Here is an 11,239-nt window from a genome sequence, read left to right as displayed (position 1 = left end):
TACTTCAAAACATTTGGACCGACAATCTTTAATCTTGGTTCAAAATGTTCTGATGCTTGTTGCATTGAATCCAATGTGCAAAAAAAAAAAATGTGCAGCTATCTTTTTCTTGAAATATGTAAGACCAACACCACTATTTACACACTAAAAAGATTTAAAATGTATTAATTTAAGTAAGCATATGGCATCTCTATTATGGATAAATCAGGTGCTTCAGGGAGCCCAAAAGCTTGATGACACTCTGTGAAGTTACATTAATGTAACTGAAGAAGCAGATCTGTTTCTTGTTCTAATTTTCATCCTAAATACAAATCTCGCTTTAAAACTCAGTTAAGAATTATTTTGGTCTCAGAAATCCTGGAACTGCTGCACATGTGGGAATCCTGTCGCTGAGGCCTTGTCTGCTCTTTCCCCCTGGTCCATGTGGCAGAGCTCTGCCAGTGCAAGTCGCAGGGCCCAAATGAGAGGGCCTCGGACCTCAGCCAAGACCACCGATGTCCTGGCGGGCTGGTACAGCCTCCTGAACTTGCACCTACAGCTTTCGGGGAGCAATCAAAACAGGTGAAGAAACCCTTCAGCAAAGCAACTATTATTTGTCCACATAAACAGTGAAAAACAGTGATATAAAAAATTAACAAACCAAATACAAATCTAACACCATTGTGTATTTCCAGAACCCGGTTTCACACCCGCGCAGTGTTCTTGGTCAACCACTCACTGCCATGTTCTGCGTCTGTAAGGAGTACATTTATTAAATTATTAAAACTGCTGTTTTGACCATAAGTCCCATGTAATTACAATGATCAGGGAATCAGGTGATATAATTATTACTCTGTGCAGGGCACTCATCGGCGCAGTGAGTGTAGAGGAATTAAAAATGGAAGTCCCTTGCTTCTAAACTGGACACAGGAATTCTCAAATTAAAAAATCAAATACAATTATTACTCTGTGCAGGGCACTCATCGGCGCAGTGAGTGTAGAGGAATTAAAAATGGAAGTCCCTTGCTTCTAAACTGGACACAGGAATTCTCAAATTAAAATCATAAAAAACGGGGAGGGGAGCTTCCTGGCAACACGAATAGACAGCGGACAGGACAGCACCACCGTTTGGTCACAATTTAGGAAGCTTCCTTGACAAGCTGCAGACACCCAACCAACACTGCCTCCAAACCAGCTGTGCGATGCTGCACACGTTTCCTTAAAAGCACAGCCTGCAGCAGCCCGGCCTTTGGCTGGGCCTCTGCCTCTGGGGCCCCTACCTGCAGGCAATGGTTTCCAGCTGCTGCTCGGCCTCTGCGGCCATGGCAGCCTCCTGCAGCTGCTCCGTCTCGCTCTTCATGGCGCTGGGGGTGACTTGCTTCCTCTCGCTGTGCATATTGTTCTCGTGCCGCTTCAGATCCGAGGCCTTGGCGAAGGCCTTGGTGCAGGAGCCGCACACGAAGGGCTTCTCCCTTCGGTGCCGCCTCTCGTGGTCCTTGAGGTGGGACTTGTGCTTGAAGGCTTTGTCATACATGTGGCATGCGAAGGCCCGCTCGTTCCTGTGCACCCGGCTCGTGCTTCTTCAAGTCTGGGGCGCGGATGAAGGATTTGCCGCACACCTCGCAGCTGTAGGGCTTGTAGCCCGTGTGGATTTTCAGGTGCTCCTTCAGGTGGGCCTGCGTGGTGAAGCCCTTCGTGCACATCTCGCACACAAACGGCCTGTCCGCCATGTGCAGCTTCCCGTGCTTCCGCAGGCGGCCCTCGTCGGAGAAGGTCTTCCCGCAGGCCTGGCAGGCGATCTGCTTCTGATGGTGGCCGTACAGCAGGTACTCGAACTTCATGTCACTGGCGGCTGTGGTCCAGCCCGGGGTCTGTTCGTCTTTCACCTCGCTCATGCCTTCATTGAACATTAAGGCTTGGGGGTCTGCGACCCCAAATCTTTGGGCTCTGGGGTCTTCATGGACTCCAATTCCTGGCCGTAGCAATTGACTTTCCGAACCTCCTCGCTCCCCAGCTCTTTCAAGATGGCCTCCTGCACCCTGAGCGTAGTGGTGGGTGATTTGCCGTCGTCCTGACTCGGAGGGGGGGTTACCCTCTACTGTGTCATCGGAAGGGCTGTCATCCTGATCCCCAATTTCTTCCACGTCATCATCCTTAGTGTCCGTGGCATCTCCGATGGGTCGATTTATTTTGAGGCAATACTTACTTTTGGACTGACCATTACTTTCATCGGGACTAGAAACATCACGCTTCTGAGAACAGAGTTTATCCAAAAACTGGATGCCAAGGATCTGACCGGAAGACATCATTAAGTTAACATCTTCCTTTTTCACAGAAAACTTTGCTGTGTACATGTAGTTCAGTACCTCCTCAAATATATCAGAATGGAGAAAATCTATTTCTATTACAGAAGAACTATCCACCTCAAGCTTCTTTAAAAGCTTTTTAAAGTAGGTGCTGCAGGCTTTGCCTGATGGAAGAACTATCCACCTCAAGCTTCTTTAAAAGCTTTTTAAAGTAGGTGCTGCAGGCTTTGCCTGTAATCAAAGGTTGAGGTAGGATTAGTGTCCATATATGGGGGTTTAAACTCACTGAGACTCAATACCATCTGACAAAAGGCTATGGTTTGCAAACTTTAAAAAGTTGTTCTGAAAGGTATGAATTGGTTCTGAGGCTTTTCACCACTAAATTAAGTTCTTATATTTCTCATCTTTGTTTGATCCTTCCCATCTTGAGAATATACATTGATACTTTTCATTTCTCCCCAACTCATCCAAGTCTAGTTATTTCAGATATCTCCATGACACACTGAAACCTGCTCTCCATAATTGAGGTAGTATCAGTTCATTAATGGCATCTTACTAATATCTCTTCTGCTCCACACTCTCCTTTCTCATAATTCCTATACTCACACTCTACCCATGCAGTGTTAGTGCCTGAGAGAATCTAGTAGAGGAAAGCAGTGGCTTTGGAGCGGATATTTCCTGGGTAAATGCTGCCTGTCTTAGCCAACTAGACTTCATTGCCTTACTCTTCTTATTTGACCCTTGAGAGTTATAAGATTCAGGACACAGACTAAAGGTGTAAAGGATCAGGTGAATTTAACTGAAGAAATTAGAAACTCTTTTCTATTTAGATCTTGTTGGGGATCTTCAGCTCATAAGCCATGGAGGGTTTATTTAACTCAATCACCTTTCACAATAGGCAATGCACATTTTCCTTTTCTGTCTTCAAAAGAAAAAGAGTGTTCATTAAACTAATTTGTCAATATTCACACTGTATACCAGAGAAGTTTGTCAAACTAATACCTGAACATTGGCAATCTTAAAGATGACCTTTTGGTTATTTCCCGATACTCAACATATTTTACCTCAGATACCCTTATAAATCCACTGTGCATGCAACTTCTTACTGGAAATTTTTCTGTCTTTTGCATATTCCATTCTGTTCTCTTTGACTCAGTACATTAGATTTTCACTGGTTTAGATGGTGAATTTTAGTTTCCAGTAAACATTAAGTTTATTAATGGACAAAACCATATTTAATTTCTAACAGCCACCAAGGTTTTGGTTATGTTGAAGTTTGGATATTTTAGATATGTTATTATATGAAATCCTCTTATTCCTCTTTGGTGTATCATCTGTTAAGACACTTAGACTGTGATCTGCGACTTTTTCCTATCCAAGGTCAGTTCCTGAATAGAAGAGCACTGTGTAGCAGGTACTCAGCTAATAACTATATAGAAGCAATCTATGTCTTGTCAAATGAAAACAGAAAAGCTATGAAAGATTTAAAAACCTCTTCAAGGAGACATAATCAACAGAGCCAAGTTTTGAAGTAAAGTGTATGTGACTCTGGAAACTTATTTAGAAGCAAAGAGTTTTGAACTATCATGGATTTAAACCTATATAGTTGCTAGCAATCACCTTCCAAAATATACCTGCACTTGTTTTTATTCCTCTTGATCCTGTTGTGGAGGCAATTAATAGTGAATGAATCACTAGATTTGATTATAATGTTATTTTAGAATTATAACTAAATTTTATTATTGCTTTCTATGTAGAACAGGCCAGGCACTGTTTAAATGTTTGTATGCATTCAGTCAGATTCTTTTTAATCCCAGTTTCCTGGTGTGTGGCTACTGTGATTTGGGTCAATTGTATCTTGCTCATGTTCACCATTTGTGTGGGACAGAGAATTTCAACACAGCACATGCAGTGCCACATCTGCAACAGTCAGTTCAATGAAGATCTCTGAGTATAACAAAAGCATGAAACTGGTAACTATGGAAATTAAATGTGAATACACTCTGGATGCCCCAATATCTTTCCTCCAGATTTCCTTTTCTGTGAAAGTCCCTGTCAAAACCATGGCCCTCTCAGATATCTGGATTTTTTTCCTGGATGGAATTGCTTTGGAACTCATGAGATAGTTTGCAGCTTCTTCTTTTGTTTTCTCTGTGATTTTACTGAAAGGAAGGACATGAAAAAGTCATGAAATGAGATAAGAAAAGATTAACCAAAGATCTGTCTAAAATCATGGAAAGAAAAAAAGGAACTCTCTCAAAGAAAATGAAAATAATAATAATAAAGAGGAATCAATTGGAAATAAAAGATATGAAGAAAATACTTTATCCCAACAACAAAAGCCCCATACACATTTATCTTAAACAACTATGGAACATCTTTAAGAATAGGTTTTGGTCATAAAAATTTAAAATAGAAACATGAAATCATATCAAGCATTTTCTCTGATCACAATGTGTTGAATAGAAATTGATAACAGAAAGGAAAATAGAAAATTCTAGAATATCTGAAAATGTAATACTTCCCCAAATTACATATTTCATTGTTTCAAAAATATTTTAATGGATATGCTAATTTATTTCATATATACTACTAACTGATCTTAGATTGTTGAAAAGAAAGTTTTGTGTTATTATCTCTTTCTTTTCTGTAAGAATCTTTTTGGATTACACTTTGTACTCTTGAGTCCTTGGTGGAAAACTGATTCCATAACTTATCAGAAATATTCCAGATACTGCATTTGGTGTATGCCTCAGGCAACGATATTTAAATAGAAAAAAGACTGGTCTTTGGAATACATTCATTTAACCATATATGTGTATCTATCTATCTATCTATCTATCTATCTATATCCATATATATATAAAACCATATATAGAAACATATATATAGCTATATATATGATATCTATAAGAGCACATATATATGGTTTAACCATATATATATAAAACCACATACATATGGTTTAACCATATAATATACCATAATATATATATATACATATATATACCATAATATATATATATATATATTATTTAACCATATATATGTATGAGTGTGTGGGTGAAAGAAGGAACAATTGATTGATGGATACGTAGGTTTTTGATGCATGATGGAGAGGAATCAGTGAAATGCAGTGAAATGCAAGGAAATGCAATATGATTCCCTGGTGTATTTTAGTAGTTCAGCTCCTTTTTTTTTTGTACCAGCTATCAAACTCAGGACCATGCACCTGCTGGGAAGGCGTGGTGCCACTGAACCAAATCCTAGGCTCAGTGGCCTATTTTAAAGGTTTGTTCAGTGAACCTTTCTTCTTACCAATGGGCTCTTAATTATTTTCTCTGCCTATGAGTTGGGCTAAGTGATGAGTGTATAGCATAGCACCTGTCAAAGGGACTTAGTGACAAAAGAAGTTCTACAAATCTCTTTACTTTTTGATGAAAGGTAACTTGTTAAACCCGGTACATTGCACAGTGGCCCTCATGAGGAAATGAAAACAAAACAAAGCAGGTAAAGTCAGGTACTTACATACTGAATTGGACAAATGATAGTGGATTGTGAATAAGCAACTAAATTCTGAGAGTACACATAAGAGTTATTGTAACCAGGCCTGTGCAGAATTCATTTGGTTTTGACTTCTTTTCCTTGAAGATAAAGGTGGTATTTTTTTCTGTGTAGAGAAGTTATCATTCACCTGGAATTTCCTTTTCTGCCTTTAAGACATTTAGAAATGGGAAGAAAGGAGCTAAAGGTGTACGGAAGGTGTGATGGGTAGGGGAAGAACAAAAAGGGAAAAGAAAAAAATGTGAGAGAATGAAAAGATGAAAATAAAGTGTTTGTAGATGGGGAGGAGAGGAGGGGCTGAAGGGAGGGCAGAGGTAAGGGGAAAAAATGAGAACCAAGAATTGCCATGTAGAGGTACATGATCCCCAAAATGAATGTAACTGTACTGTATCCCTAAAATGTACCACTAAACTCTATAATATTAAAAAAAAAAAGAAATAGCATGAAGGGCAGAATGACTTTTCATATTTGCTAATTTTCTAATGACCTTAATGTGGTAGTTCATATGTCACAGAGACATATTTTAAAACTAATTCTTATAGATACTTGTTATTACACAGTCCCCTAACACCACTCCAAGTGACAGGAAAGTTTACTTATTACCTTCAGAGCTCCCAATTGCTTCTTAATCCAGTAGTTCATGTTGTGCTGACGGGTGGGGGGTGGGGCTCTTATTCAACCAGAGCAGGAGTGATCCCTAGGAATGGGTCATGCCTTCACCTGGGCAGCAGGCTATCAGACACCATGCTGCTGTGCTGTCCCTCCACACCTGTGGTCACGAACCAGCTTGCAATTTTCTCAGCAACTGTCACAATACACCCATGGCTGTCCCTTGTGCTGCAACTCCTGGGGCTTATTTGTACTTCCCCAAGAGGTTCAGGGAGAAACATCTCCACCCCATTCTGTCTCAACTGGAAGTCTCTCCTTTACATAATTGTATCAAAAAAAGCAACAATATACAAAAAGTTTCTTTTCTTTCTCATTTCAGCATGGAAAACAGCGTTTCAAATGGAAATGATTCGGTTGGCCATCTGCACCCACTGAATGCAAGAAGGAATCCGAAATGAAGATAACAGGACAGACATTGTGGAGGTTGAGTACTAGCTGGTTTCATTCAGTCCTGTCTCAGTCCTAAAGCTCAAGACACAGTTCTGTCTATTCGAAGCTTCTTTTTGTTCTTCTCCTAGATGAGTAGTCTGGACTTAAGGAACTTTGACTTCCTTCCAACTTTCGTCGCTATAAACTGAAATCCATTTATCTTACAGATAACTAAGTGTGGAAAATCAACTAGGTTTTCCTAGCATCCCCCAGATGTTGCTTTCAGCAGTGAGGCAATGAGGTTGGGGAGGACAAGGTACAAAGATCAATTTTAGCATATGTATTTTCATCAGAAACACAATGTAATCATTTGTTTATTAATAATTTGTTATTCATTGGTGCTAGTAGTATCCTGTTACTTAAAAAACCAAAGCCAAAATGAGCAGCCTGTACATTCTCTCCATAATAGACATATAAAATGTGAATAGGTAACTTGAGAGGTCAAGACATAGAATGTTTGGTCTCAATGTGAGAGGAATCAGCACTGAATCCCAGTGAATCTGCCCAGGAGACCTGGGACCATTGTATAAACACAATGATCTCCAAAGCCTTGGGAATCTCTCTCCTGTTTGGCCTCTATGGGCAAATACCAGTTATTCTGGAAGCTTTTGTTCTTTAATATGTTGAACAAATATAAATCACAAGGGCGGGCACCTTGTCTCTGTTCATTGTGCTGTGTAATTGGGTGAAGAAATTCTAGTTTGTCTCTTCCCTGTAGAGCAACATGTTGGACAGCAGATCAGTCTTCTGAGTTTGCACCTTTGACCCTGGCAAATCTCTGGATTCAACACTTTTCAGACTCTTGCTGGGTTAACAGCACAGTATCTCATTTCCTAAAGGATCTGGACCTGAACAGTAGGCTCTGATAAGCCTGTAACGGGAACACCATACCCTTTGTTGTAGCATCAGAGACTCTTGACACAAAAAATAGCTTTTGAACCAAATTGAGTGGCAAGCATAAATTTAATAGCAAAATATCCTTAAAGAGAGAAAAGCATAAGCCAATTCAACGTCGTGGGAGAAATGAACCACAGCCTCAGTCTTTGGGAGGTATTCTGAGCAGAGGCACCTGCATGGAGGCAGCTTCATACCTCAGGAAACAAGCGATGCTAGGACTGGCAAGTGTGTCAGAAAACCACTGGCTCCAACTGCCTGGATTTCCACTGAAGAAAATGAGGCTGTAAGTGTTTCCCAGGACTGCCCAGGAAATGGGTCTAGTGGTCTGACTTCAATCAGAGCAAACTGAGGGATAGAGTCTCAGCCTCCAGAACCCTGTTGGACCCTGTGGTCTAACTTTCCTCTTCTCTTTCTCTGAAACACTCAAACTCTTCCTCTGTGGATACCTCTGCCTGCCTGTACAACCACACCTCTTTCGCCCCTTCATTTGAACCCCTTTCTCTGTAGCTAGCACTTCATTTTCAGTATCCTATAGAATCTTTTAGTGTCCTCATCCTCATTAAATCGGGTTCTCTAATTTGAATCTTTTTCTTTTCCTTTTCATATGTTGGTGTATTAAATATTCTAAATATATCTCTCCTAAAAGAAGTGTTCATTAATTAAATTGCTGAGTGATGCTGTGTCATTTACTCTCTGATTTAAATACCAGCCCCAAAGGAGATAATCTTTCTCCCTTATCCAGACTCTCACTCTCACTTCTTTCCTTTTTTCCCCCTTGGTCCCTCTCTTATTTCTTTCTCCCTCTCTCCCTCCCTACACCTCTCTTCCTCCTGAGTTCCCTACCTCCCTCATACACCCTCTTCATTTTCCATTCTTTCTGGTTTCTCTTCTTCCTTCCTTCCTTCCTTCCTTCCTTCCTTCCTTCCTTCCTTCCGTCCTCTTCTCTCCTCTTCCTTTCTTTCTTCTTTTCCCTCCTGTGCACTTAAGATTCTATTTAGTACAAAAATCTCAGGTAAGAGAAATGCATAACGCTTCCTGGTACTGCTCTCAGCTTTACTCAGTACACAGTCGGGACAGAAAAACAAAAATGCAGATGTTTCTCCCCAGGTGAGCCTTTCTTTGAGAAGCTAAATTTTGCTACATCATCCCACTGACAGAGACACGGGAATGCAGTCTGCACTGGAGCATAAAAACAGAGGCACGGTACAGAGTAGGCTGGGATCACTGGAGGAATTTGAGAGATTGAAAACTCAGGAAGAAATAGGCCTTAGCAAGTTGAAATCGGATGTTCTAAAGCCAGAGGTCTAGGCCCATCTGGGGAGAGGATTCATGGGTTCCATAGGAAAATCAGAGCTGCCTAATTTTTACACCATGGGCTTTCACTTTACTGCAGAGCCATTTTTCCACTGTGCTAGCTAAAATATCAGTACAATGATAGCTCACTGAGGGCCTACATCTCCAGGCCACAAAATATAGGCATTGTAGGAGGCAAGAGGTATTTCTTTAGACAAGTTCCATCTGGAACAGTAGCAAAGGAGGATTTTCAGAACCTGCCTATTGCAAGGTTAGTGAGGCTCAGCACAGCCCAGACAATGAATTCCCACATTGTCTTCCAGAAAAGATTCCCATGGCAGAGGCTTTGTTGCATTCCCTGCTGTATGCATCATGATAGAATAATAGACAACTAAGACTTTAGATGTGTTCTAATGAGGAGGAATTAGAAAGGAAGCCAGGGATCCACCACATATGACTCTACTTTTGTTGTAGATAGTTAGGTTTGTCATCTCAACACACTGCTCCTCAGATTGAGGTCAGCTAAACCTTGAGTTCTCTCAGAAAATTCCAAGTTGAAGAACTTTGTACGTAGTTGTCTGGACTGCTGTATCTACCTTCATGCCTATAGCTGAGCTTCTGGTAGAATGGATAAAACACATGTAGCATGATTACCAAGGTGTGTTGATTTCTGAATTAATTACATTTTGCACTTGCATGGAGCATTTAGTGAGAAGAAGAAACGTGAGGGAGGGGAACCAAATGAAAACTTCTTTTCTTGTTCATCTTTTAATTTACTTTATGTTTTATTTACCTGCTGCCATGTCCTGGAGTGGACAAGTACCCCCAAAGTTCTTGTGTTAAGAGTTTTATCCAAGCCTGTAGTGCTTTGGAGAGCTGGTGGAGCTGTTAAGAGATGCTATTCCTATGGAAGTCTACCAGCCACAGCAGCCTGCCCTTGCAGAGCATATTGAAACCCAGGTGCTGCTTTCTTCTCCCTTTGTTTCCTGGCCACGACAAAGGGAGCAGAGTGTTCCACCTGGTGCTAGGGGAAATGGAAGTATTAATTATACCCAAAGAGTGAACCCCACAGTATATGAGTTTCCTTTTTAATTAACTGTGTTTCTTTTATGTAGCATATTGTTGAATCTTGGTTCTTAACCCATTCTGCCAGTCTGTTCCTTTTGATTAGTGAATGGGGACCATTAACATCGATGGTTGAACCGGGGATTTAGCTCCATGGTTCTGCTACCTGCCTCAAAAGCTCAAGGACCCATGTTTGATCCCTGGTTAAAAAAAAAAAGTTAAAGGAATTGATGGTTGTAATTGATATGTAGTGATATCCCTATCATGACATTTTCCAGTTGTTGGATTCTCTGCCTTGCATTTAATTCCTTGTCTTGTCTGATAGATTCATTCTGATGGGCTTTGTGAGGTTGAAACCCTGATTGTCTTTTGCTAGGATACTGTTTAAAACTTTTTGAGGGCTGGTTTCATATTCATGAAGTTCCTCAGGACTTCTTTGTCATGAAAGTATCTTATTTCTTCATCAATTTTGAAAGATAGTTTTGGAGGGTACATCAATCTGTTTGGGAGGTTGTTTTCTTTTAAAGAATCATACCACAGTAAAATATGGCCACCCATGTGCATAGCAGCATAGTTGGTAATAGCTAAAATTTAGAAGCAGCCCAATTGCCTATCAACTGGAGACTGGTTAAAGAAAATGTGTGTTTTTGTATTTGTTGGTTTTTTTTTTGTATAATGTAGTAGTATTGAAAAATAACTAATGTGTAAATAGACATATTTATCACCAAATGGATGCACACTGAGACCAAACTCAAGTGAAACAAATAGGATACACATATGAAATACCAAATAGTTTCTCTGGTGTGAGAAACTGAAAGTGTAAATAAGAATAAAAATGCATAATAGATAATGTGAAACAGGAAGAAAATGTCCAAAGTGGAAGGGGAAGGGGAAGTGGCAGGAGTAGGGGAAAGGAAAGAAGGGAAAGGAATAAATACGAGAAAAGGAAAAAATGGAAACAAAATCTTTGTAAATAGGGAGGGGTGGAGGCACTGAAAGGAGGGCAGGAAAATGAGGGAAAAAAAAAAGAAAAAAAA

The 11,239-nt window shown here is 40.3% G+C and overlaps 2 protein-coding genes across 2 annotated transcripts in view; one reads left to right on the top strand and one right to left on the bottom strand.

Annotated features, from left to right (window-relative positions):
• Nucleotides 1-348: 348 nt before the first annotated feature.
• LOC104876718 (zinc finger and BTB domain-containing protein 14-like) lies at nucleotides 349-6,491 on the bottom strand. The gene is given in 6 exon segments (XM_010644889.2): nucleotides 349-538; nucleotides 1,260-1,549; nucleotides 1,551-1,903; nucleotides 1,906-2,065; nucleotides 2,067-2,449; nucleotides 6,446-6,491. Coding segments are annotated over 6 exon segments (1,422 nt in total).
• A 68-nt stretch (nucleotides 6,492-6,559) lies between these two features.
• LOC104871565 (serpin B3-like) overlaps nucleotides 6,560-11,239 on the top strand; it is a 16,273-nt gene continuing 11,593 nt past the window's right edge. Inside the window, 1 exon segment of the mRNA XM_033757390.1 lies at nucleotides 6,560-6,723. Within this exon segment, the coding sequence (XP_033613281.1) occupies nucleotides 6,560-6,723 (164 nt within the window).

The sequence above is a fragment of the Fukomys damarensis genome, unplaced genomic scaffold (genome assembly GCF_012274545.1).
Source record: "Fukomys damarensis isolate Sample0158 unplaced genomic scaffold, DMR_v1.0_HiC HiC_scaffold_30, whole genome shotgun sequence".
NCBI lineage: Eukaryota > Metazoa > Chordata > Mammalia > Rodentia > Bathyergidae > Fukomys > Fukomys damarensis.
This window is presented reverse-complemented; position numbering and strand designations above follow the sequence as displayed.